At 40.3% G+C, this 24,639-nt stretch overlaps 1 protein-coding gene across 3 annotated transcripts in view; it reads right to left on the reverse strand.

Moving 5' to 3' along the window:
• MINDY4 (MINDY lysine 48 deubiquitinase 4) overlaps positions 1-22,379 on the reverse strand; it is an 83,779-nt gene extending 61,400 nt beyond the window's left edge. Inside the window, exons 1-5 of one of the 3 annotated variants that reach the window (XR_011093633.1) lie at positions 22,088-22,377; positions 19,655-19,774; positions 17,667-17,875; positions 12,735-12,993; positions 11,396-11,814 (exon numbers count right to left, since the gene is read on the reverse strand). Coding sequence is in view for 2 of the 3 variants with exons in the window: in XM_068673314.1 (XP_068529415.1) it covers positions 11,396-11,814; positions 12,735-12,993; positions 17,667-17,875; positions 19,655-19,774; positions 22,088-22,150 (1,070 nt within the window). In the remaining variant the exon portion in view is untranslated. Of the gene's footprint in view, positions 1-11,395; positions 11,815-12,734; positions 12,994-17,666; positions 17,876-19,654; positions 19,775-22,087 lie in introns of all 3 variants that reach the window. The other 2 variants (XM_068673314.1, XM_068673315.1) reach the window with 2 other exon arrangements.
• Between the last annotated feature and the right edge of the window lie 2,260 nt (positions 22,380-24,639).

The raw sequence follows: 24,639 nt of genomic DNA on the forward strand, positions 1-24,639 counted from the left end.
CACATTGAATTTTGAAGGGGCACAATACCACTCATGTAAACTGACCATTACAGTCACCAATCCAAAATAAACACTTATCAATAAAATAAGACAGCTAAAACTCCATTAAATAAAGATGCTTCCAAGACACTACAGCTAAGAGACACTACATAAAGCACTGAGACGGGTACCCAGCCATCAGTACTCAATTAATTCACTTCAGCTAAGGTGAATGTGTCCCCCCATTTTGCTTGTCCTATAAAGTCTCTGCTCCTTCTGCTTTTGGCCTTCAAATTTTAGGCTATTTATTTTTAAGGATGTGAAAAGTTCCTGGCCTCACATTTCCTGTCAAATACCTTGGATTTGTAACAGTCCAAAATACCGCAACCTAACAGATTTGAGCAAGATAAATTATCTTCCAGAAAGCTAATGTTAAATTGGAAGAAGACAACAGCTTACACTGAAGACTGGGCTAGTTCTCATATCTTATTTTGCTGTGAAGAAAGATGAACATAGATAACAGCCTATTGGTAAACATGTACTACAGGGAGAGCTTTTATGTCCTGTTTCAGCAGTCTGAGGGGGAATAACACACAGGTGGAAACAAATTCCTTGTGCTACTCGCAATCAAGTGATTGTTTTTAAGGGGTAGGTGATTTCTTGTGCTGCTTCCAGTGGTGTGAAATTCTGCCAGCAAAAGAGGATGTACACTGTCTGTTCTTGCTTTAAATATGAGAAGACCTAGAGTCCTGGTATGTACACATGAACAAGGCAAATTCTCAATGACTGAACACATTTTAGGCAATGGGCTGGACACTTCCAGTTTTACGTCCTTTCCAAAAATAAAATTAAAAAAATGATACAGAAGCCATTTGCCATTTCCAGTAATTGCACAGTGCTCCTTCCTATGGAGTGCTGGAAAAATACTAAAAGGGCAAATGGCAGCACACACAGATGTTATGTCGATGGTTCTGATGCCATAAATCCATTGGCATAAAACAAGAGTCACAATAGTTTCTAACATTTATTTTAGGCTCTTTTTTCCTGTCCAATCATTATGTTATAAAAGGTGTTATGCAACTCCAGCTACTTGAAGGTTTTTACTGCTGAGTGATTTGGCAACTGCAATTTCTGTCTCTCTCTGTTTTTCTGTCTTTGTACATGGGCTAATTAAATCCACAGTCCCCAAATATGACCCCATTTTGTTTGACAGCCATTCTTCTGATAGCTAGTTGCAGGAATCAAATAAAGACATATTCCCAGCTGGCAGCTGAGCACGCTCCAAGGAGGGTTGTGGTTAGTCTCTCAGGGAAGGTGCCGACTGCACTATTCTTACTGGGCTTCCTGTCTACAAAGCCACACCGAAGCATTGACGAAAGCTTGGGATGATGCCATGTGCTTCTTCGTGTGCCTTAAGGACAATGCCTGGTGCTACGCACAGATCACAAACAGACAAAGATGGAAGGAAATATGCAAAGGTAATTTACTATTAGACTGCTCCGGCTCTGCGTTTTTTTTCTGTTCTCTTATCTAAAACACTGCAGTCTGACTAAACTCGCATTTCCTAGAAATGCCACCATTGCCCAGTACATCCTCTTCCTCTTTTAGTGGGAGAAATTTAATTAATTCCTACAGCATTGCTCATACAGACTGCATGTCACTGAGTACACTGATATATACTAAATACCAACTGAAATTAGTTGGTGTTTTCTGACAGATTTAAAACAGTCTCCTGTATATTAAAATACAGTGATCTGAATTCAGCCCTCATGTCACAGAATCACATATTGATGTGATGAGTACCTTCAGGAAATGCTCAACCTCTCACAGGACCAAAACTTAATTACTTAACAAAATGCCAGATGTCATTTTAGACAAATCCATCTCATATGACACTCCAATTTTATATGTAGCAGTGAAATATTACAGCCCACTGGGCAAACAGAACAGTTTTAAAAATATTGATTATGCCCAGACAAGCTGGTTTTATGCTAAAACGCCCAGCAGGAAAGACTGGAGCCAGTCATAACTGAGTTCACAACCACTGAATAGCTGAGGTTGGAGGGGAACTCTACACCTCCCTCAGCCCAACCCCTCTGCTCAGAGCACGTTCGGCCAGGGCAGGTTGCTCAGGGCCCTCTCCAGTCATGGTCTGAGTGTGTCCAAGGATGGAGACACCACAGCCTCCCTAAAAAATCTGTTCCAGCATTTCCAGTCTCAGAGGATTTTTCTTCCCTTATGTTTAAATGGAATTTCCTATATTTCAATTGGTTTCCATTGCTTCCTGTCCCGCCACTGGGCACCACTGAGAAAAGTCTGACGCTGCCATCTTTACTCCTTCTCAAACCCCATCAGATATTTCTTACATTAGTAAGATTTCTGTAAGCTTCCCCTTTTCCAGGCTGAGCAGCCTCTCATATGTCAAACAGTCCATTCCATAAATCATCTTTGTGCTGCTGTGCTGGACTCACTCCAGTATGTCCACACCTCTCTTGTACTGTGTGGCTCAGCACTAGACTCACCATTTCAAGAAGCATCTCAGCAGGGCTGAGCAGTGGGGAAAGATCACTTCCAAGATCTGATGGCAACACTTTTATAAAGATAACTGAGTATGCTGCTGGCCTTCTGTGTCACAAAAGCATATTGCTGGCTCATGATCAATTTGGTGCCCTCCATGATTCCTGGGTCCTTATTTGCAGAGTTAGGCAGCCCCCAGCCTGTGTTGTTGCATAGGGTTATTCTTCATAGCCTTTCTTTGCATTCTTCCTTTGCATTTGCCTTTTTTGAACCTCATAAGATACCTGTCAGCACATTCTCCATACCATCAAATTCTCTCTGAATGGCAGCATAACCATTTAGTCTGCCAGTCACTCCCAAATTTGTTCCACCTGTAAACTTGCTGAGGATGTATTTGAACCCACCATCCAGGTCATTAATGAGAATCTTGAACAGTATTGACATCAGTATCAGCTGCTTGTGGAACACAAATGCTGACTGGCAGCCAGCTGGACTTCATCCTGCTAATCACAACCATCTGAGTCAGCAGTTTTGACTATTCTCAGTTTTGACTATTCTAGCCCACACTTCATCAGTAAGTCTGCAAGGATGTTACAGGAGACAGCATTGAAAGCCTTAGTAAAGTTGAGATTAGCAACGCCCATTGGTCTGTCCTCACCTACTAATCTAGCCATCCCATCATAGAAAGCTATCAGGTTGGTTAAGGATGATTTCCTCTTCACAAATCCATGCTGACTTCCCAGCCACCTTCCTATCTTTAATATGCTTGGAACTGACTTCCAGGAAGATGTGCTTTGTTACCATTCCAGGGATTAAAATGAAGCCAATCAGCATATTGTTCTCCAGTCACTCCTTCTTACAGATAGCAGTGATGATGTATTTCTTCCAGTCTTCAGGAACCTTTCCCAGTTGCCACAACCTTTCAGTGATAATCCAGGTTGCTGTCTCATTGACATTAGCCAGCTCCCTCAGCACTTGCAGATACATCCCATCAGGTTCCATGGACTTCTGGATGCACAGTCTATTTAAATCTTTCCTAACCTGATCTTCTTTCTTTGTTTAAAAACAAAATATTGTTTTTAAAGTCTCATTTATCTAAAAGAATACAAAGAAATGACATATATTCTTAAAGGACTTAGAGGAATTATTTGAAGGATTTTTTTTTCCTACTTTTTTTCTCTAAATATCTCCTACCTCCACAAAAGTGACTCTTCAGGGACTTTTTATTGGGATAAATGACAGGGAGAAGCCACAGCTTATTACCACCTCTGAAAAAAATAATTCAGTAATACAATGAATTTACCAGTACCGATCTCTTTTCAGGATAAAGTCAAAAAGCCACAGGTGGTTCAAAAGGCAAAGTAAAGTAATTCACTCCTTCCTGTCAGTCCCACACACAAATGCAGGGAATAGAAGGGTGGTACCTTTTCTACCAGTAAATAGGAACACATATTGCCTTACCACAGATGATTAGACTATCTTCGCGATATTATAAGGCCATTTTGAGGAAAAACATCGTAAAATACAAAGGAGAAATTATGCATTCAATGAGCTTGAAACTTAAAGTAAGTAAGCATATGTTTGTAGTATGCTGAAGTGACAAATGTGCTAATGGGATTTTGTAATGCTGAGAATCATGTCATGAGCAGAGGGTGACTATTCTTGTCCCTGCTGAGAGGCACAGTGCTTCTACAGAGTTACAGCAGCCTTTAATTACATGGAATAAATAAATATAAAACAAATCAATAAAACCTAACAGAAAAACAACAGCAAAATTTCAGAGTATGAAAGATAAAAATACAAGCAGATGATACAAGCTTTAGAAAAAAAATGGCAAAGGGGGCATGAAATTATTTGGAAGTACTTTAAAAGAGATTAATATCCATAGAAGGGAACAGAAAGATCAGTAAAAAAAAAAAAAAAGATCAACTTCAGCTATGGATAACAGGGCAGAAAAAAAAATGCAGGGAAAATCTCTAAAGATTAAGGGCTACTAGACATTGGAACGTATTCTCAGGGGAGAGGTGTTACTTGAGTCATTTAAGGCTGGACTAGACAAAGCCGTGGAAAAAAGTATTGCATCAAATTATATATATACAGTAATGAATAATCTGCCATAGAAACAAATGACCTTAGAAGGTCTTTTCCATCTGTAATTTCTAAGGCTCTATGAAATATGAGTAATGTTCCACTAAAAAACTTGGTATCTATGGCAATTCACTAACCCTACTCTATTTGTGTTAGAATGCAGAGCACTGCTAGAAAAAGGTTTATTACCAAATAACCAGTGATTTTGGGGGAACCACTAAGGAGTGCCCAGCTAAAGCAAACTTGGTTGAGAAAGTACCTCGGGAAGAGAAATTCTGGCTCTGGACTCACTGGCACTTGGTCTCCTGGTGCTAGAGATGAAGTGCATCAGAGATACTTAGGTTTTGGTTGGAAATGACAACTGAAGCCAAGCCTCGCTCTCATAAAACAGTCCCTACTGTCTGAAATATCCATCTGCATTGGCAGACTCCTGAAAGGAAACCACTAGTTCACATTCAGTTTGTAGCCAAGACTGATGGCAAGGCAAAGGAGGGTACGGCAGAAGTAATTAGAAGAACCGGATAAGTAGGGCGATTGTTCACAATGAAAGGATGAGTGGAGAATCAATTATCCTCCTTACTCCCGAAAGTGTATTATAGATCTTTCCCTTTGGACAATGGGATCCACTGCTTTACGCTTGTGATTGCTAATGGCAGGAGGAAATTTTTGTTCTGATGTTAAGATATTATCATTTATTTTTGCCTTTCTGATAGCCATTCCATTTCTGCTTCTATGAAATTAACAACATGTCCTTAACTTCAGGTCCTGATTGCTAATTCATTTTGTTCCCTTCGGTCTTTGATTCCAGTTTTACCATATATTTTTTTTCTTCTTTCATTACTGTGAGTCTAGTTTCTATGCTATTTTTCTCAGTCCTGTGGAAGGGAGGGTGATTTGCTTTATACATGACAATGAGAAGTTCAAACATCTCCATGTGCAGTTCTTTTTAACTACTAGAATTGAAACTGAGGTCTACGGATAGTATCTGCCCATCTAACAGGTGGTGGTGCCAGTAGCATCCATTAAGAACACAGCTGGACAGCTCAGATCTACTCATTTAGAAACTGTTCAGCTAAGTGGGAGGGTTACCACATCACCACCAAGCCTTACATTTGTAGAATTAAGGGGAATGGAAAATTAGGAGAGTGCTTCAACTTCAGAGGCTGCATGAACAACAGTAGTTGTGGCTGAGACAAAAGAATTGTTTCCCAACTGCCGTGAAGTGCTTTTACTTCCTTTCTTCTAACACCATTCAACCTTCCCAAACAACTCATTATTCATTAAGCTTTTTTTTTTTTTTTTGTCTTTTTCTATAAAAGCAGTAGAGTGATTTCAACCCAAGGTCAGGCATCAAACTCAACAGCTGTTCTTTTTTCACACTTCCCAAAGATCTCAATTTCCATTCCACCGCGTACGCTAATTCTTTATTCTGTGCACTCAGTTTAAGGGTCAATATTTCCTTCCCTTAGGGGATTCAGCATTAAGAAGAAAACATTACAGGTGGCAGAGTCTTTTGTCACTGCCATTCAAGGTTCTGCCCTGGTTAAAAAAAACTAGGGGAGGTCTTTAACAGGTTGCTGCCTTTGATCTGAATATGTTCCTTCAACATCATCTGTCCCAGATTCCTGTGGAACTTGAAGAATCGTACCTACAGGTATGGCAATTTTTTAGATGGAAGCTTGGATTTTTTGCTTACACTGTGTATTTTTCCAAAATATTTTTTTTTTATTCCTGTGAAAACCTCAGAATCAAAAATAAAAAAGAGGTCAGTCATCCAAATTTTAGTTGTGCCTTGCACACAATTAACAATTCTGAGAGGAACAACTACTCAATGACCTGGAATGTAATGAGAAATACTGATTTGAGAATTAGGATAAACAGCTTCAAAATGACCTGAAAGGGTAGATGGGGTTTCAAATTCTCCTCTGAACTGAAACAGAGATAAAATTTGTTAAGTTTAATTTGTTAAGAAGGGCCATAGAGGAATCATCGATATAATTCTGTATGCATGTCAGAATTTAGCTTGATGTCAATATACAAATATCGGAGAAATATTTTTAATGTCCTTAAAATGGAAGGTTCTTCAGTCAAATAATAGGAGTGCTGTACACATGATAATAGTTTATAAAAGAGGAAAACTCAAAGTCTACCCTTGCATGATCAAGTCACATGGGAAAGTACCACAAACTTATTCACTGTTAATTACTTCTCCATTAAAGCAAAACTTTACTTCTCCTTATTTAATTCATATATTTCTGCAGTTTAGGCAGAAAAGAAAAAATGTACTGTGGCCACTGAAGCACTATATCTAAGCTATTAAAAGCTAAAGCCTTGGAATATGAAAAGTCAGACATCCGACTCTTGAGGAAAATAAGTTTAAAACTCATATTGAAATACTGTCCTCATGATAACCTCCAGTGCTTACAGCTTCCAGGGACCAGCACAGTTACCATCATCACCACCACAACATACACAGTACAAAAAACAAGGCTGGATGAATCGAGAAATTGAATTAGCTGCTGTTTGTTTATAGGCGAGGACACATGAAGATTTGCTGCCACCTACATACTGCTCTTTTCTGGGTTAATTAAAAATAAGGAATTCTAAAATAAAGGCATTTACAACAATTACACCTGAGTTGGTATGCAAACTAATAATATGTACAGCATATTATTAAGTATGTTAAGCATTGTTAGGTATTTTTAAGTATTGCTAAGTATTATAACAGTAAAACAGACTGTCTTTACGGAATAACTCCTACTAACATGAAACAGAATACAGTAATGTCACAGAGAACTATTATTGACCCAACAGCACAAAAGCTTCTGTTCCCCTGTAAAACAAGGAAGAAAATAAACCCTTTGCTTTTAATGAGTTGCAATCATTATTCCCCCTTTTATGTAGTGGAATTCAGACATTATACTGTGATGTACAATGTAGATAAATGAAGATGAAAGTGAACAAATTGTTCTTCACATCTGTCTTTCTGTAATTAAAGGAGTGTGGTGCACTTGCTATATAACAACAATGTTCCCACAAAGTGATCAACATTAAATCCAGACTATAGCTGAAAAAGTAAAGAGTACTTTCCTACAAGCAGTCAGTATTTTACCACAGTTATAAATAATTGGGTAACATCTGCAGTTAAACACTGAACTTTTAAATGGTCATTACAGTTACCTGAATCTGAAAGCAAATGCATTCAGCAGTAGCAGTTCAAAACACAAACAGACTGTATCTGTATCTTTAGTCCCCAATTGACTTCACTAACTTTATTCCTTTTTTTTTTTTTTTTCTAAAAAGAAACAAAGAGTTGCATCAATAGCAAGGCAAGCAATTTCTTTCTTTTATTTTTTCATATCTCTGGAAGATATGTTGGTAGTGTTTAGTGCCTCCTCACTGACAAGATAGCAAAATTTTATCTATTAGAACAAAGAAAGAATGTCCAAATCCTATTTAGGACAAACATGTGAACTAGGGTGCTCAGAGGGCTACTTTCATGTTGATACTGCAAGACTGAAATACAAAGTCACAAATCTGGCCTCTCAGCACAGTTGCCCACCTCACGCCACATTTCATGCAGTAGCTAAGAGTTAGATAGCTGATGGAATAACAAGCACGATGCTATGTCCATCATTTCTTTCATTAAAATGTGTGAGTCAAAATACTGTGGGATCTGTATTTCTCCAGGGTATTTTTATAGCTAGGTATTTCTGCCCACTCAGTTTGTAAGCATTTATTCAATAATATTCAGCTTGTCTTTTGAAGCATGGCAGCATTTTTGCTTTGGTGTTTTTGTCTCATATGCAGACAATGGATGCCTGCAGCCTGTGTGCAACAATAGCACATTTTGCATTTAACAAAAGAGAATGAAGAGGTACATCAAAATGGAAGGAAAAATAATATTTGTAGGTCTTTACTTTGCTATGGGAAACAAAAAACAGAATTTCAGATGCCTGGAAATGAACTAGCTGGGTTTAATCCTAAATAGATTTTCAGCTACTTATCTAAACAGATTAGCACTTATATCAGTATAAGTCTGGAGGCATCAACAGTGAACGGAAGGATCCAGATAAATATCTGTTCTTACATTGTAATTTTTGATGCCTCATAATGCTGAAGCACTCTGAACAAATCCTGAAAAGCTCTCAAACACTGCAGGATTTCACCAAAAGGATAAAAGCCTTGCAAGTGCCAGTCCTTACATTGTAATAGTTGATGCTTATTTGGAGTCTCACTTCCACTCTCTGTTACTTCCACTTAACTTCGGGAACATCAGCAGTCCTGCTGATTTCACTGAGAGTTTTCAGGAGCTCAGAGCTCAGCATGAATTCAAATGCTTTACTGGCCTTAGCTCAAGATATCTGGCAGAAATGTCCCAGTTTTGCTTTGAAAACATATTAAATGGAAATAGCTCCCTCTTCCGTTCCTACTGAGACCAAGTCAGTCCCCTAAAGGAATCCAGCTACTGCAAACTACTGACTACAGCAGTGGAGCACAGTAGTGCAGTACAGCGCACAGAATGGTGCCCTGGGGATGTCCCCTTTTAGACCAGCTTCTCTTTTTCTGCTGACTCCACAAGCACTGCACAAGACTGGGAAATGTCAGCACGTCCAGCTACAGATGAGTGAAGTCAGTACAAGTGATTTCTTGGTCAGAGAGTCTTCCCAAAGAATTTTATCCAGTCCAACATGTAAAAAATGCTCATAAATAACCAGCAGTATATTAATTGCTTAACAAATACCAGGAGTACACCTACTCTTATCAGCTTTGTTTGGGAGCTGTCAAAACCCACTGAAGCTGTATTCTCTACCTCTGTTAATCCTAAAGCATTTTGAAACTGGAAAGGATCAAGTGGTGGGTTAGCACTACCTTATATGCTCAGTCAAACTATATGGAACAAAAGCCATATGGAGTCAGACCCCAGTGTTTCTGATTTCTGAGTCGCTTATGAGCTGGCTTTGTGCACTTCCAGGAATCTGCAGGCACCGCTTCCAGTTCAGCAGCAGTCACACTTTTATTGTCTAGCTTCAGCTTTTATTTGACACATCTCAGGGTGCCAATACTGTACATAAAGGAGAACTGACCTCTTGTGAATTTTAAGACTTCAGATTGTAATACTTTGGCCCATCATTCACTAGTCTTTTTCAAAAAAGGTATGCTAACACAGGTAAATAACTACATAATGTTGGTTGCTGTTTTCAGTTGCTTTTTGGTCCCAGACAGGAAGCAAGTGCCACTCTGGCCCATTTGTACCTTCAGCAGACATGCAGTTTGTTAACTCTCACAACCCCTAACACAAATGTGGACAGGCCCACTATATCATCATTTCCTCAAGATCTCAACAGGGCCTTGTCACTCTGTTTCTCAAGATTAAAAAGAAATTAAACAGGAAAAAAAAAAATAATAATCTGTGGTTGAATTTTACCATATCAATGAGGGGTTTTTTAGCACTTAAAAAAAACAAACCACCAAACTAGCCATCAACGTGGATCAAGTTACATTTAGTAAGACAGATGTACTACTTCATGGCCCACATCATATGATGTTGGCATTATGTGCCTTAGTTTATGAAGCAGAAGGTGGTATAAACCACACATTTCTACTGAATATAACACATTTTCACCTCTAGCACTCAGAGTGCAGTACAAGACCAACTCACAGGGTGCCTGAGCCCTGTGTATGATTTTACTGACTTTCTGTGTGAGCTGCTGCATACAAGTTTCTCTATACCTGCTATAGTGTAGTATCTGTGTATCTGTAGTACGGGCAGAGAGATACTAATGCCTTGCTTAAAGTTTGAGAGCTGAAGATGAAAAGCACTAGGTATGAGGCAATTGTTTTTACTATGATGTTTTTCTATAGGCACAGTCATGGCAGCATTGGCCTGCACTGCACAAACTCAGTGCATCTTCAGCAGTTCAGAATTGGTTCAGCTCTGGTGGATGACTAAGCCTGAAGCTTTTCAAAACGCACACCAACTCACAGCCCCACTGTGAAGCCAGCTTTGTGATGTTGCTGTCTGGAGACAGAAAAAAGCCCAAACTATGTATTTGGAGCTCACAGAAGGAGTCTCTCTAAACCTTTTATAACAATGTGAAGCAATGCAGTCCAAAATAAATAAATAAATAAATAAATAAATAAATAATCTGAGTGAACTTTGAATAAAATACTTTGAGACACAGGAGCAGTGTGGATGCAGCATCATGGTGCATGGGGATGCTAATTGGGCGCAGTCTAAACGCTCCAATGATACGGGATATCCTGCTTCAAAAACTCACCACTGTGTCTCGTTGTGGCACACCACTGTGCTGGTAGCTAAACCAGCTTGTTTGGGCATAGCTTGGATAGCTCGACACAGAACTGCACTGAGCCACATGGATATGCCTATGCCCTTGGCTGGTGTTCCTTCATTTTATCTTCTGAGGCTTTTCTGGATGTACCACTACAGTGCTGAGAATGGTAATCAACACTGTTTCCTAAGATGTAGGTGACATCTGCAGGTGGGAGTCACTTGTACTGCTTGTATGTCTGAGGTTTAGTGGTCTGAGTCTGAACTAGAAACGCTCAGCTCCCTTTATAGGCAGCTAAAAGAAACCAGCACCTATGGGGTCTCTCCACTGACCAAGAAAGGAGTCCTAAATGGTTTGGGATTTCAAAAGTAGTAATTTAAATCTTAAAACTTCTCTGCCTTTCAGCACTTTCACCTCTGCTTCGCATCAGTGAAACCAGAATGCATATCTCAGTCTTTTTTAGTCCTTCATCATATTTCCTTGACTTTATAGTACAATATTCTTACAAATATTCTTACCTGAGGCCTGATAACCAATTCTCACTTTTCTTGAGGGACCTTTCTTTCTTCTCTTTTCCAGTCCCTGAATGTCTGTGAGAGGCACTCACTTTAAGGCTTTTTTCATTGCTTTCTGTACAAAAGTTTGGAACCAATTTTCTTTCTTCTGTCTTCGTCCTCCCTCTTTCAGAGAACAGTTTGGCAAAAAAGTCATCTGTATCTTTGGGGATGTTTCTTAGTTTTTCAGAAGCTGAAATCGTGTGTGAGCTTGACAAAGTCCTTGGTGAAAACTCTGTATTTACTTGTGTTGAAGTTTCTTTACTTTCCTGAGAATCAATGCTTGGGACACTCAGGTCATTTCCTTCCTCTTTTTCACCTTTGAGCTGTGCTGCGCTGCTTATGCTAGTGGAGCGTTTTGAAAGCCTCCTTTTCTGCAGATCCTAGAAATAAGTTCCATTAAAACTATAGATTTGAATTTAAGTATCTTTACACAAACATGGAAAGCAAAGGAAAGCTCTATCACTAACCGGCCAAAGAGTAAATTAGGTATTTTCTTTTGTATAATAAACAGAAAAAGACATACACTTTTACTTACAATTTGAACAGTATCAAAGATGCTATATACTTTAAGAACTGTTTTCTTTTACCCAAGAACATCAGTTAAGTAGCTTATAAAAGCTTAGTTTGGGGGTTGTACTCAGAGAACCCAGATTTACATGCCATTTTCCTGTTAAAGATATCTAGTCTTTTTTTCTGAATCAAAACGCTTTAGAAAAAAAAAAAACAAGTAATTTATTTAACTTCCATATTTACTTCAGTATTAGCAAAATTAAATGTTTAAAATCCTTCAATTTTTATAAGCTTAATTTTACTTTAGAATTGTGTTTTAAAAGCAATTATTGACAGAATATGGCCTATTTGGACCAATTTAGAAACACAACTTTAATGAAAGTTGTATTTTAATTCCATACTGCTACTGATTAAATGTGGGGTTTCAGAAAAACCTGTGGAGATCAGACACCCATAGCTAAGAAAACTTTAAGATATAAAGTAAAGAAGCAATTTCCTGAGGCTGAAAATCCCAGCTGTCAAGAGAGATGAGATACCAAAAGTGGAAAACATTTATAAAGAAATGCTGCAACCAAAGATCACAGATCTGTGTGCAGTGGTTGTTCCTGAAACAGTCTGACTTTCTGAATTAACCACAACCACTTCCCTAACCTGCCACATCTTTTCAGAGCACGGATTTCATATTAGCATGCAGAAGTTACTTGAATATTATTTGCAAATTATTTCATTGCAGAAGGTTACATATAAAATCTCTGGTCATGCCCGATACTTTATAAGCATAGGAAATCACCTCTGGTGAACTTGCTACTGGTCCAGCCATCATTCCTCTGACAATGAGACCAGACCTGGGCCTGTGCTTGTCCTTCACTGTTGCTTGAAGCTCTTCAGAAATCATTGTTGCTTTTAAATCTTCTTGACTATCTTTTAACTTCTTATCCCCATCAGAGGTTAACTGGCTATTGCATATTGTCTCCGTATGGCATTTTTCACTTTTGTGCTGGTGTTTTCTGGATGAAAGGATTTTATCTAGTGGATTCTCAACATGGTATCTACAAGAAAGAAACAGAAACAAAAATTCAAACAGCCAAGTGATACCAAATGAAATCAATGAAAACAGCACCTTGGCAAATTAAATCACTGCTGTCAAGTTAAGTTGCATGCAGTGGTACTCAAATACAATCACTTTTCACTTAAACATCTTTATGTAGGTCTTCAGCAGATTATTTCAATATTATTACTCCGTGTCACAATATGTTTAAGACTTTATTTTAATCTTATTTTTACTTATTTTGATATGTACCATATTAAAATAAATAAATAAATAAATAAATAAAGCAAGTCTAAATAAATAAATAAAGCAAGCCATATATTTCAAATGAGATAGGTCCTAGTGATAGGACTAGAGGGAATGGCCTCAAGGCCATTACACCAGGGGAGGTTCACTTTGGAAATGAGGAGACATTTCTGCTCAGAAAGAGCAGTCAGGCATTGGGACAGGTTGCCCAGGGAGGTGGTGGAGTCACTGTCCCTTGGGGTGTCCAAAGACAGGTTGGACGTGGTGCTTATGGACATGGTTTAGTGGTGACATTGGTAGTAGGGGGATGGTTGGACCAGATGATCTTGAAGGTCTTTTCCAACCTTAATGATTCTGTGATTCTACCATAAGCAGTTCCCCTTCCTTCTCCATCTGTTGAATGGCAGTTTGAAAATCTGTTAACATTTTTGCTAACATCCTCTGTTATCATATAACTCAGACCGACTCAACTGACCTCCTTCACACTTTGTTCAAACACAGAACATTTATTTTTGTTCAAAAGTAATATGATAATGTGTTGCTACATCGCTGTCATTTGACCTTTTCCATATTCATCAACCTAGTCCTCACCAGAAGGCAACTCAAGGTGTAGTTCACTGTTTGCATTGGTTTTCATGCACATATTTAATACTATAAACAAGCCTCTCTGAAATGCAGCTGAGATTCATTTAGATCTCTCTGTTTGTATTGCACTATATGCATTTCTTTTTCAAAAATACTTTTCAACAAACCATGTTCTTACTGATAAAAAAAAAATAATAATAATCATAATTTCTGCCTTCCTACACATCCTGCAAGAAATCATGAAAGGTTCAATTTTCTTCATCAGTATCTTTTTCACTGGTTGCAAAACATTAGATTCTTAAGGTTCCTTCCAAACCAAAGCATCCCGTGATTCTATGATTCTATGATACAAGATCATTGTTAAATGAAAGTTCTTTTATTTATCTGTTCCCACTTCACTGAGACCTCTTCTCTATGATTTGATAAATTTATATTTGAGATAACCCAAAGATACTAGCCTTCTTCTATGATAACTTTTCCACTTTTGTTTTTAGATCTAAGATGTTTTTCTCCATCCCATTTCATAGTAAAGTAATTACATGAGCTGAAGCATCTTGTATCACATAAGCATTCATTTTATTTAATCACTGTGGGTTTGTTTGTTTCTTTGTTTTCAGTAAAATGTCTCTCTGCAAAGACATGCTTCATATGTAAACAGAAGGGTGCATGATCAATCTCTGGGAGCATTATGAAATCTGAGAACTGTTAATCCCGACCTAGGACCACATAACTTCTCATTGCCAAAGGGCACAGCTAGCTCAGAGGTCACTTTAACACCTAGAGACATAGTAAAAAAAAAAAAAACAAAAACAAAAACAAACAAACAAAAAAAAACATAATTCTGAGGTCAGGTAAAAGAAAAGAGATGGGAGCAGGATTCTTATATAAGGAACTGGTGAACAGAATCTAATTACACTCTCCACTTCTGCTTCCATTATTAAAAATTATCCAGGTAGTTACAATTAAACCTAATTTCAGGCACTGGCTGTTTGACCTGATAATGTCTCATTTCTCCATAGCCAGAGGTGACAGAAATGGCTATGAGGATCACACAACCACACTTCTGCCCTGGTGTTTCTCTCGCTGATACAATTTATAGGCAGAAAAAGGACATGGCTTATCCAGCCTGGCAAGCTGCCTATGACAGTCCTTACAACAGCTTTGCAGCTTCTTTCCATGGCCAGAAACACAGCCTGGCTGCATGGCTGGGACTATACCTGATTCGAGATATAACTGGGGTATCTACCTGTGTCCAAGGGTCCAATCCTCATCTGCCTTGAAAAGAAAATACAGATACAAATAGCAGAGATACTGTTATATATCAACAGACCCTAAAACCCCCATTCCCCAATCCTATTGCAAAAAGACGATTTCAAACCCACTTGGTCCATTTTTACTGCAGCATGATAGAATATCCTGAGTTGAAAGGGACCCACAAAGATCATTGAGTCCGACTCCTGGCTCCACATGGGACTACCCTAAAAACAGACAATAATGTCTGAGAGCATTGCCCAAACACTTCTTGAACTCTGGCAGGCTCGGTGCCATGATCACTGCCCTGGGGAGCCTGTCCCAGTGCCTGACCAACCACTTGGTGAAGAACCTCTTCCTAACACCCAGACGGACCCTCATTGCTCCTCTTTCATTGCTCCCACAATCACTTTAGGCCTCACACACCCTAGGAAGGCATTAAGCTGTAAATTTGCTTTGGTGCTTAAGAATGCATAAAAATAGGTGCAAAACACAAACAGGATTAGACAGAAACATGCAAGCAAGTACAGGATTCTGCACCCTTACATGCTGGCAGCTTTCAGTGTACACCTGGGTTTCCAGGCTTGTACACACAAAAAGTTCATAGAATCATCTAGGCTGGAAAAGACCTTTGAGATCAGCAAGTTCAATCATCAACCTGACCTATCAAGTCCCATCACTAAACCATGTCCCTAAGTGCCACATCCACATGTTTCTTAAAAACCTCCAGGGATGAGAACTCCACCACTTCCCTGGGCAGCACATCCCAGTGCTCGACCACCATCTGTGTGAAGAATTTCTCCTAACATCCAATCTAAACCTCCCTGAAGTTGGACGCTTCTCCTTTTCACTTTTCAGTTTTCCGTTTATCTGTTGCTTTTGCTTCCCTTTACCAATCTGGCTTAGGTAGCAAAAGCGAAAACTTTTCTCCATAGATTTATAGAATCATTAGGTTTGGAAGAGACCTCCAAGCACATCTGGTCTGACCAACCCCCTACCACCCACGTCACCACTAAGCCATGTCCCCAAGCACCACATCCAACCTCTCCTTGAACACCCCCAGGGACAGTGACGCCACCACCTCCCTGGGCAACCCGTCCCAACGCCTGACTGCTCTTTCTGAGCAGAAATGTCTCCTTATTTCCAACCTGAACCTCCCCTGGTGCAACTTGAGGCTATTCCCTCATTGGGATCAGAGCCCGTGGTGCGACGGGGGGGTCCTTCCTCACAGGCCTGTGCTGCCCCTCACCCCTCACCCCCACTCGTCTGCAAGCGTGGCCCCTTCACATGTGTATGTATGTACAGTATGCTTGCTGTGGGGGGGACACGTGTAAATGTGGGTGTTTAGGTGAACTCAAGACCCCCCTGCTCACAACTTCAACCCCCAGTGGAGGACTACAACCATAGAGTGCCCTCCAGCGCAAGGCAGAGCGGCCCCTTAACGCCCCACTTCCTTAGCAACCACGGCCGCTCTGGATCTCTATCGCGGTGCCGTTGCGCGGCGGGCGGGGGAAGCGCTCCGCTGCCAATGCGCATGCGCTGACAGGGCTATAAGTAACGAGCAGGGGAGGGCGGCGCCATTTTGTGGAGGTCGGGGGGCGGGAGCGCTGGGTTGAGCGCGTCGCTGTGCCTCGGTCTCAGGGTGTTTCCTCATTAGGAAAAGCTTTTTGCTGTAATAAAAGGATCTTAAGACACTCAAGAGGCTTACAAAGAGATTAGGGTGTCTCGTAGAGTGGGGAGAAGGTGCAGGTCTGAGGCAACTGAGATGGGGTAGTGTCACACGGGAGTGAGGACTGCTCTGCATGTGACACAAACCCCTCCATCTGAAAAAAGTTATATATATTTGTTTATTTTTCCTCCCTGCACTGCATTCTCAGCAAGTATCAATTCGTGAGTGGTGATGTCCACTCTCAACATCTTGGTTTTCTTCCCCAGCGAGTGTGGACTTGCTGGGGTTTTGGAAGTGCTAACAGCACAAGTGCAGCTAGCTTGAGTGTGCTGTATTCAGGATGAGTAATAAAATGTATTAATACCCTAGGAATTGGGGTAGAGAAGGTCAATTACTTTGTGCCTGTTTTAAAAGCTTTCTGTGAAAGCACAATTGCGGTTGGTCCTCCCATTTTGAGACACTAACAAAAATTGAAAGACTTCACTATGTGCTATTTTCAAATACTTTCAATGATACAAATGACTAAGCCTATACTGTATGCAACAGTACTGAATGTAAAAATGTAGGCCTTGCTTTTGACTGTCTAAAGCAAAGGTATATTCATAGTCTGAGTGCAGGTGGTTAGTTACGTATCAGACTATATAATTCAGTTTGAATACTTTCCAGTTTACCACGCATAAAAGCTTAAATTTGTATGTGCTTCATTGGCTGAAAGATATAGTTGAGATTATCAAGTCTTTGTAGTCTCTAGGGAGTATAAAAGAGGGCGGCTTACTTGAGAGATGTTAATAATTTGGAATTTCACGTTTTATGTTATTAAGTTAACTAATACAAGGTGCTGTAGCTGAAGGTATAAATGACAAACCACTTAACATGATTTCACTTAAAAAAAAAAATAGGGCAAAGAGAAATCAGGACTGTACCTGGAGGTTTGAGTTCTGCTCTCATCAGGCGTACTGGCACTCCCAAATGCATGATCTTCATCTGAGAAGTCAGGTGGATGAGATGTTGAGCTCTTACTTTGAGGAGCTGGCAGAGTAGAACTTGAACCAGTGATTTTGGAGGTCCCACGGTGCTCAAGGAAGTACTTAGTAATAATTTCAAGAAGTGTTTTAAGTGGGTTCTCCTTTGCCTATTCAAGAAGAAAAACAAAGTTTGTGGCGATTATTGAAAGTCTTATTAACCTTGCTGCAACCTAAGACGGGATGGTGTTTTGTAGAGTAGCTGAACATGTGAACTATTTTCTAGAGTCAGCTGTGGCTCTACAAACAATACATAAAGGGAGAAGCTGCAAGGAGTATCAAGACCTCCCAAGATTTTGATGTGTTAAATGCATCACACAAGTAGCAACCTGTCCTCAGATAAATATTGAGAAGTATGGTAGCTATACCAGAGTACACTTCTAATCACAGAATTGTAGGGGTTGGAAGGGACCACAAGAGATCATTGGGTCCACCCCCCCTGCCAAAGCAGGTTCCCTAGAGCAGGTTGCCCAGGTAGGCGTCCAGACGGGCCTTGAATATCTCCAGAGACTCTACGACATCCCTGGGCATCCAGTGCTCCACCACCGTCACCATGAAGAAGTTCTTTCACGTATTGGTGCAGAGCTGCCTCTGCTCCATTTTGTGGCCACTGCCCCTTGTCCTGTCCCCACAAACCACTGAAAAGAGGTTGGCCAAATCCCTCTGTCTCCCACACTTCAGGTGTTTATAAGCATTGATAAGGTCCTGTCTCAGTCTTTTCTCCAGGCTGAACGGACCCAGGTCTCAGCCGTTCCTCACAGGGTAGACGCTCCAGGCCTCATATCATCTTTGTGGCCCTCCACTGGACTGTTTCCAGGAGATCCCTGTCTTTTTTGTACCGGGGAGCCCAGACCTGGTCACAGTACTCCAGGTGAGGCCTGACCAGGGCAAAGTAGAGGGGGAGGATCACCTCCCTTGACCTGCTGGCCACGCTCCTTTTAATGCACGCCAGGATCCCGTTGGCCTTCTTGGCCACCAAGGCACACTGCTGGCTCATGGCCAACCTGTCGTCCACCAGGACCCCCAGGTGTTGCCTGGGCAACTTCTGAAGAATCTAGAATGAACTGCAAATAATACCTGACACACAAACTCTTATTTAACTGTTTGATTTTTTTATTTTTTTTCTTTTTTTTTGTTTGTGTGTGTGTGTGTGTGTGTTTTTTGTTTGTGTGTGTTTGTTTTAGCAATCATGAGAGATGGATGATATATATATATTGCCTTCTCATTAAAAAAAAAAAAAGTCTAAGTCTATGGCTTAAAAAATCTAATGTCTGCTATAGTAGTACAGTTACTAGGTAGTATAGTATAGTATAGTAGTACAGTTACTAGAGAGATTTATTTTTTTTAAGTGACCTAGTAGTCCCACCATTTACACTATTCAAAAAGCATCATGATGCTTTGAGCTAACAATGAGCAGAATTGGGTCTAGGGACTAATTGGGAATTACCTACTGATGTCCCTGACATCAAACATTGTGGTCTATATTACATTTCAAAGAACAGTAAATGCGAAGAGTATAATTCTGTCTGTCAGATCTTACATAAAGATGTAAACAGAAATGGGCATAAAGAGAGAGTTCCAAAATTGAATAGCCATAATAATGGAAAAGGTGTTGAAGTGAATAACTGCTCCTAGTTTATTGGAGGATTTGTAACAAGGATTCATTAACTGCCTGGTTCTCGGCTTAGTCCTACGAGCTTTAATGCAGTCTCAACTAATTGTTGTGCTCTCCATTACTGCAGAGAATTATAAGTGTGTCCACAGCAATGCAGTAGCAGGCACAGGCTTGAGTTCTCTGCGGTGTGGACATAATGCTGCAGTCTTGATTTATCTGACCTAGTTCCATAGGCCTGAGACCAGATTCTGGGGAGCACCGTCTCTTTCCTTACCTTGTTCTGTTTGTACAAGGAGTGCAAATGTAGGACGTTTCGAAGTTCATTCCTGTTATTGATGCTAAGTGCAGAGCGTGGAAGCTCTCGGTCCATGGTACTGATAGTTTTCTTCAATCCCTGAAAAGTCCAAGCAGGAGATACTAGAGTACCTGAGACAGTACAACCAGCCAAAGCTTTCATTACTCACTTTGTTGCATGCAATATGAAATTTCTGGGTACATTAAAATGGTAGAAATTAATAACATCCCAAGTGCTACAACCTGTACTTTAATGAGACAATTTAGCATTACTACAGCTGACGTAAAAAATACTTAAGATGATACTGCTGTCAGTGAGGTGGAAATAACCAAACGTGGGAAGAAAAAAAGGAAAAAAAAAAAAGAAAAAAAAATAGAAAAAAAAAAAAAAGACCCCCATGCATCTGACTTCAGCTACGTAACAGCTTCTCCGAAGATCTGAGTGGTCTGTGTGAAGGCCTCTGCCTTCCTGGGCTTCTGGTTCAAATAATTCCAGGAATACCAGGTTGGCTTTTTCTATCAAGGTGTGATACAGCTTCTTGTAAATGGGATTCTGACCTATGTAATTACCAAGTCTGAACATCAAATGTAGTCTGTGTTTTGGCAGGTTCAGAAAAAAATTCAGGGCCTTTATCCTGATCACATTATTCTGATCAGTGTCTGTGTTGGAAATCAGTCTGATCCTCGTGGCATCAACTGGTTTGGGGTCTTCAGGTGGCTCAGTACATGGTGGTGGTTTATAGGATCATATGGAGATCATACTAATTTAAATTGTTACAGATTAATCCACTTAGAGCTTTTATTCTATATATATTAAAAAAAAAAAAAAAAAAAAAAACCACTAAATCCCTTGGATGAGTTTTTTTAAAACTAAAATTAAAAATCAACAACTCCAAGCATATTCCACTTGTTCACCACACTTCAGACTTCCTCAGCTGATTTGAATTTATAGTCAGCATACATGGGTATGATCATGGGTATCATACAGAGACAAAATGTATAGGAATCACACTTTATGGTGGGAAAGGATTTATCATGCAATACTGGAGTGAGCTTCTGAGCTAACTTTAGTAGTACAACATCAGACAATTTTTGAGAAAGAAAGCCCCAGCGAATGATTATTATTACAAGAAGGAATTTTCTGCTTTTTTTCTGCAGATTAGTGTTAGTGTGCTGTGAACAAGTGGTGGCAAATAGGATGGTTCTCACAGCTGGTTCTGAGGAAGATTTGGGAAAGGGGAAGGAAGGAACACTTGTGCAGAAACAGAAAAGTTTGACAGCACAGTGTGTAATATGAAACAGCTGCTGCAACTAAAGCATAAAGTATTAATGGATATGGTATGGTCTGTTTTACCAGCAGGGCATTCCCTTTCCTTTTATGCTTTTCTTCAATTTTACTTTTAAAAGTATGTCAGAAGTGTGACAGTGTTTCATTTGAAAAATCTTCCCAGTCAGATACTGTAAGGTACCGTTCTCTCATACTTCTAGAAGTAAACGGCAGGTAATGAATTCTGCACTGGAAATTCTGTTTGCAAACGTTTCACCTTTGTTCACTAACATTGAGAATGTGCCTTAGTAGGCTGGATGCAAAACAGATGAAGGAAAGCAAAGTTTCTCTAGCAGCACTTCACCTCTTCACCACACAGTGGTTGCTTAGGTTCTGGTACAATCAACTCATTTCTGACACGGGAGGGTAGGGGATGGGGGGGGGAAGGGGGGGGTGTTTCTGCAGTGTTTCCTTTGGATTGAGCATAAATGCAAGCAGGTAATTTTACCTGGAAATGTGAAGGTGTCTTTTCCTCTGCTCAGTCCCACTCTACCGACACCCCAATGATTTCTATTACAAAGTTTTGGTGGTGGTGCCTTTTTTATTAAAAAAAAAAAAAAAAAAAAAAAAAAAAAAGACCGCTTTCTTCCCCTTCTCCCTTTCCTGCCAGATAAATCTGCTGTCTGCCAAGCTAATACAGAACACCACACCACGAAAAGACACATGTGACCATTTTCCTTAGCACCAGTACCTCTTGTTTTGTTTTGTTTTAGTATTCATCTGGGAAGCTGTGTGCATCTCTTGTAAAAAGAAGAAGGGTAGAAAGAGGACAAAGCGAGGACAATAGATAAGCAATTAAGGGGGAAAACAAAAGCTGGAATCAGCATGTCTTGACTTGTTTTCCTTTGCAGGCGCCTGTGGGTATGAATCAGGTTTTCTCAAACGAGCAGGAAGCTGCCTTCCATGATCAGGAATAGAAGGCATTGTGGGAGATGTAGTGCAGACACTCACCCTAGCAGCTTGTTGCGGTTCAAGTCTGGCTGCTTTAGGGCTGGAAGAATCCCCCCCTCCCATTATTCCTTAATCTTTAACATTTGTCGTGTGTCATTCCCATTTTTCCTAATGAGAAAATCGAGAGAAAGTTACCTTTCTACTGAGAAATTCCCTCACCAGTGATGCAGCCACTTCTTCCACAAAGGAGTTGTCCATTTTTTAGCCCAAAGCGCGCTCAGGGGGCGTATCCTTTACTTCATCCGACAAATCATTCAAGCCCGACAAAGCATCCGAGCCCGCCGGCATGGCAGCTCCTTGGTGCCATGGAGCAGCAGCAGGGCCGTGTTGCTGCAGAGACCCGGTGTCATCGGAAGCAGGGAGAACTCCTCCCCCGGGAGCAGTGCTTGGTGCTGGGAGAGCTCGCAGGGTAACGCCGCTGCAGGCATCTCAGTAATTGCTTGAAAAACTCAGGAGCTGCTCGGTAATAAAATTTGAGAAAGGAGTGTTTAAATCTGGGAGTCATCGAATTTTAAAGTCATAGAATCATTGAATATTCTGAGTTGGAAGGGAGACACAAGGATCACTGAGTCCAACTCCTAACTCACTTAAAGAAGCATAGTTACATGCAAGCTATCACTCCCGTGCTAATGCTACTTCCTAACGTGTTTCTTCTCCTAGAATTGTCCTCTTGTTTAATACAACAAAAATGCAGCTGTTAAATAAGCCTTGTCTCTAATATTAGTGAGATGTTACCCTCAATTCAGTCTTTCCTTTCAGGCTGAACCTACCAGCCCTACAACATGATTGTGGCACGTCACGCTTGGGGAACTGATTTAGTTTGGAGAGAACCTCCAGAGGTAATTGCAGTCCAACACCCTGCTCAAAATAGGGTTAAATTAGATTTGATTGCTCAGGGTAGCCGTGTCCAAGGATGGAGATTTTGATAAAACAGGATTGGGGAACATTAATTTCTTGCCCATTAAAAAAAAAAAAAAAAAAAAAAAAAAAAGCAGGATAGTGCAAAACAAAGCCAAAAACTTCAACAGGCTCAACTTCAGTCCTTCATTTCTGGCTCTTCCATCCCCACCAAGTGGCATGGGGAGTTGCGGTCAGTCCATACCAGCACCTCTCTGCTGTTCCTTCCTCATCACTTTTCCCCAGCTCCAACATGGGCCCTCCACAGGCTGGAGTTCCAAAGCAAACCAACCAACCAAAAACAAAACAAAATAAACAAACAAGAAACTTAGAGGTGTATGAAACCAGTTTTGATCAGGTGCCTGAAGGGAGGTCCTCCAGGTGGAAGCTGCAGGAGACCTGTAGAGAAAGCAAACGTGGGTGGTGTTCAGGGAAGAAAAAACTCAAAAAAAAAACTCTAGTCATTGGTCATAGATACATTAGGAAACTATAAACAACGGGTCAGACAGGAAGATAAAAGTCTTGGTTGGGAGAAGCATTTTGGTTCTTCATGTTAAATTAAGCATGCTCCCTCTCCTGCTTACCAAACAATGTTGTGGAGAAAAAATAATGGGTTTGTGGAATCAGAGTCATCTATATATGAGGATTTTGAGAAGTAAAGTGTGACTTTGTACCTTACAAAAGCAGGAGCTGCAGGAGCAAGCCCTTGGTCCTGACCAGAGGGCAGTGGTTGGTTTCTTGGGTGAGACCTCAAGATTAAAGCAGGCCTCTGCTGCACAGGGGTAAATCACATGGTGTGGGTGAAGCAATTTACATACACAAGAAGTGAAGTTGTTTATGGAAAACTTGTTGGGGAAAAATGAAATCAGAGAGAAGAGAGAAATGAACCAGAAGTTGAGATGTGTTACCACATAGCAGATGGGAGCTGGGAGGTAGAAGGGGCTGTGTGAGCCCAGCACAGCGCTCAGTGCAGGAATTGAAATGCAGAAGCATTTTGTGACACCGATTTCAGTAAAGCCTTGTGCTTTTTCAGAAATCTGCAAGACAAGATTGAGTTGTGTGGTGCTTGGAAACATATTTAGAAGGAGCTTTTAAGTAGGTATTGGTATAACATTACAGTGAGGGCTGTAAAACATATTGCAAATGAATTAACTCAATTGAGAGAGTTGGGCTTGCAGAATATAGCTATTTCCAAAGAGAATGAGCAGTAATGAAGAGCTTGCAAAAGTCAGAAGGGAGGAAGAGCAAATATTTCTTTTCATAGGAATGACTTTTATCCCCAGAAAGATAAAAGTCCCCAGTGTGGCAGTAGTTGGTGCAGATGGATGTGCAGGTTTAGTGCTTCTTTACAGACAGGAATGGAGGAGACACTTGTAGGAACAGGATGTAAATGCAATGCCTGAAAAAGTCTTCTGCGCCTGTTCTGTTCTTAGGGTCTGCTTTCCTCTAAGAGAGAAATGCAAAGATACTGTGATAAAATATAACGACAAAGCATGGGTCTTAAGAGCTTTTACTTCTGAATAATCAAATATCTAACAGTCTTTTTAAAAGACGGATGCTCTTATGCATGTACACGCAACAGTACAGCGCTATTAACCTGTAGTCAGCTTTTGTATCTCTGTTTACTTAGAAGAGCAGTAACTGCTCTAGGTTGTTTTCAATTTTCTCAAGTTGAAATGTAAATGCCTGGAATGCCCTCTTGCGTTTATAGGTCAGTATTACAACAGCAGGAAAAGCTGCTGGCTACAGCTACCAATTTTGTACAGAGGGTGGCTTCGGTACCTTCTGTA

Source organism: Anas acuta, chromosome 2 (assembly GCF_963932015.1).
Source record: "Anas acuta chromosome 2, bAnaAcu1.1, whole genome shotgun sequence".
In the NCBI taxonomy this organism is placed as follows: Eukaryota; Metazoa; Chordata; class Aves; order Anseriformes; family Anatidae; genus Anas; species Anas acuta.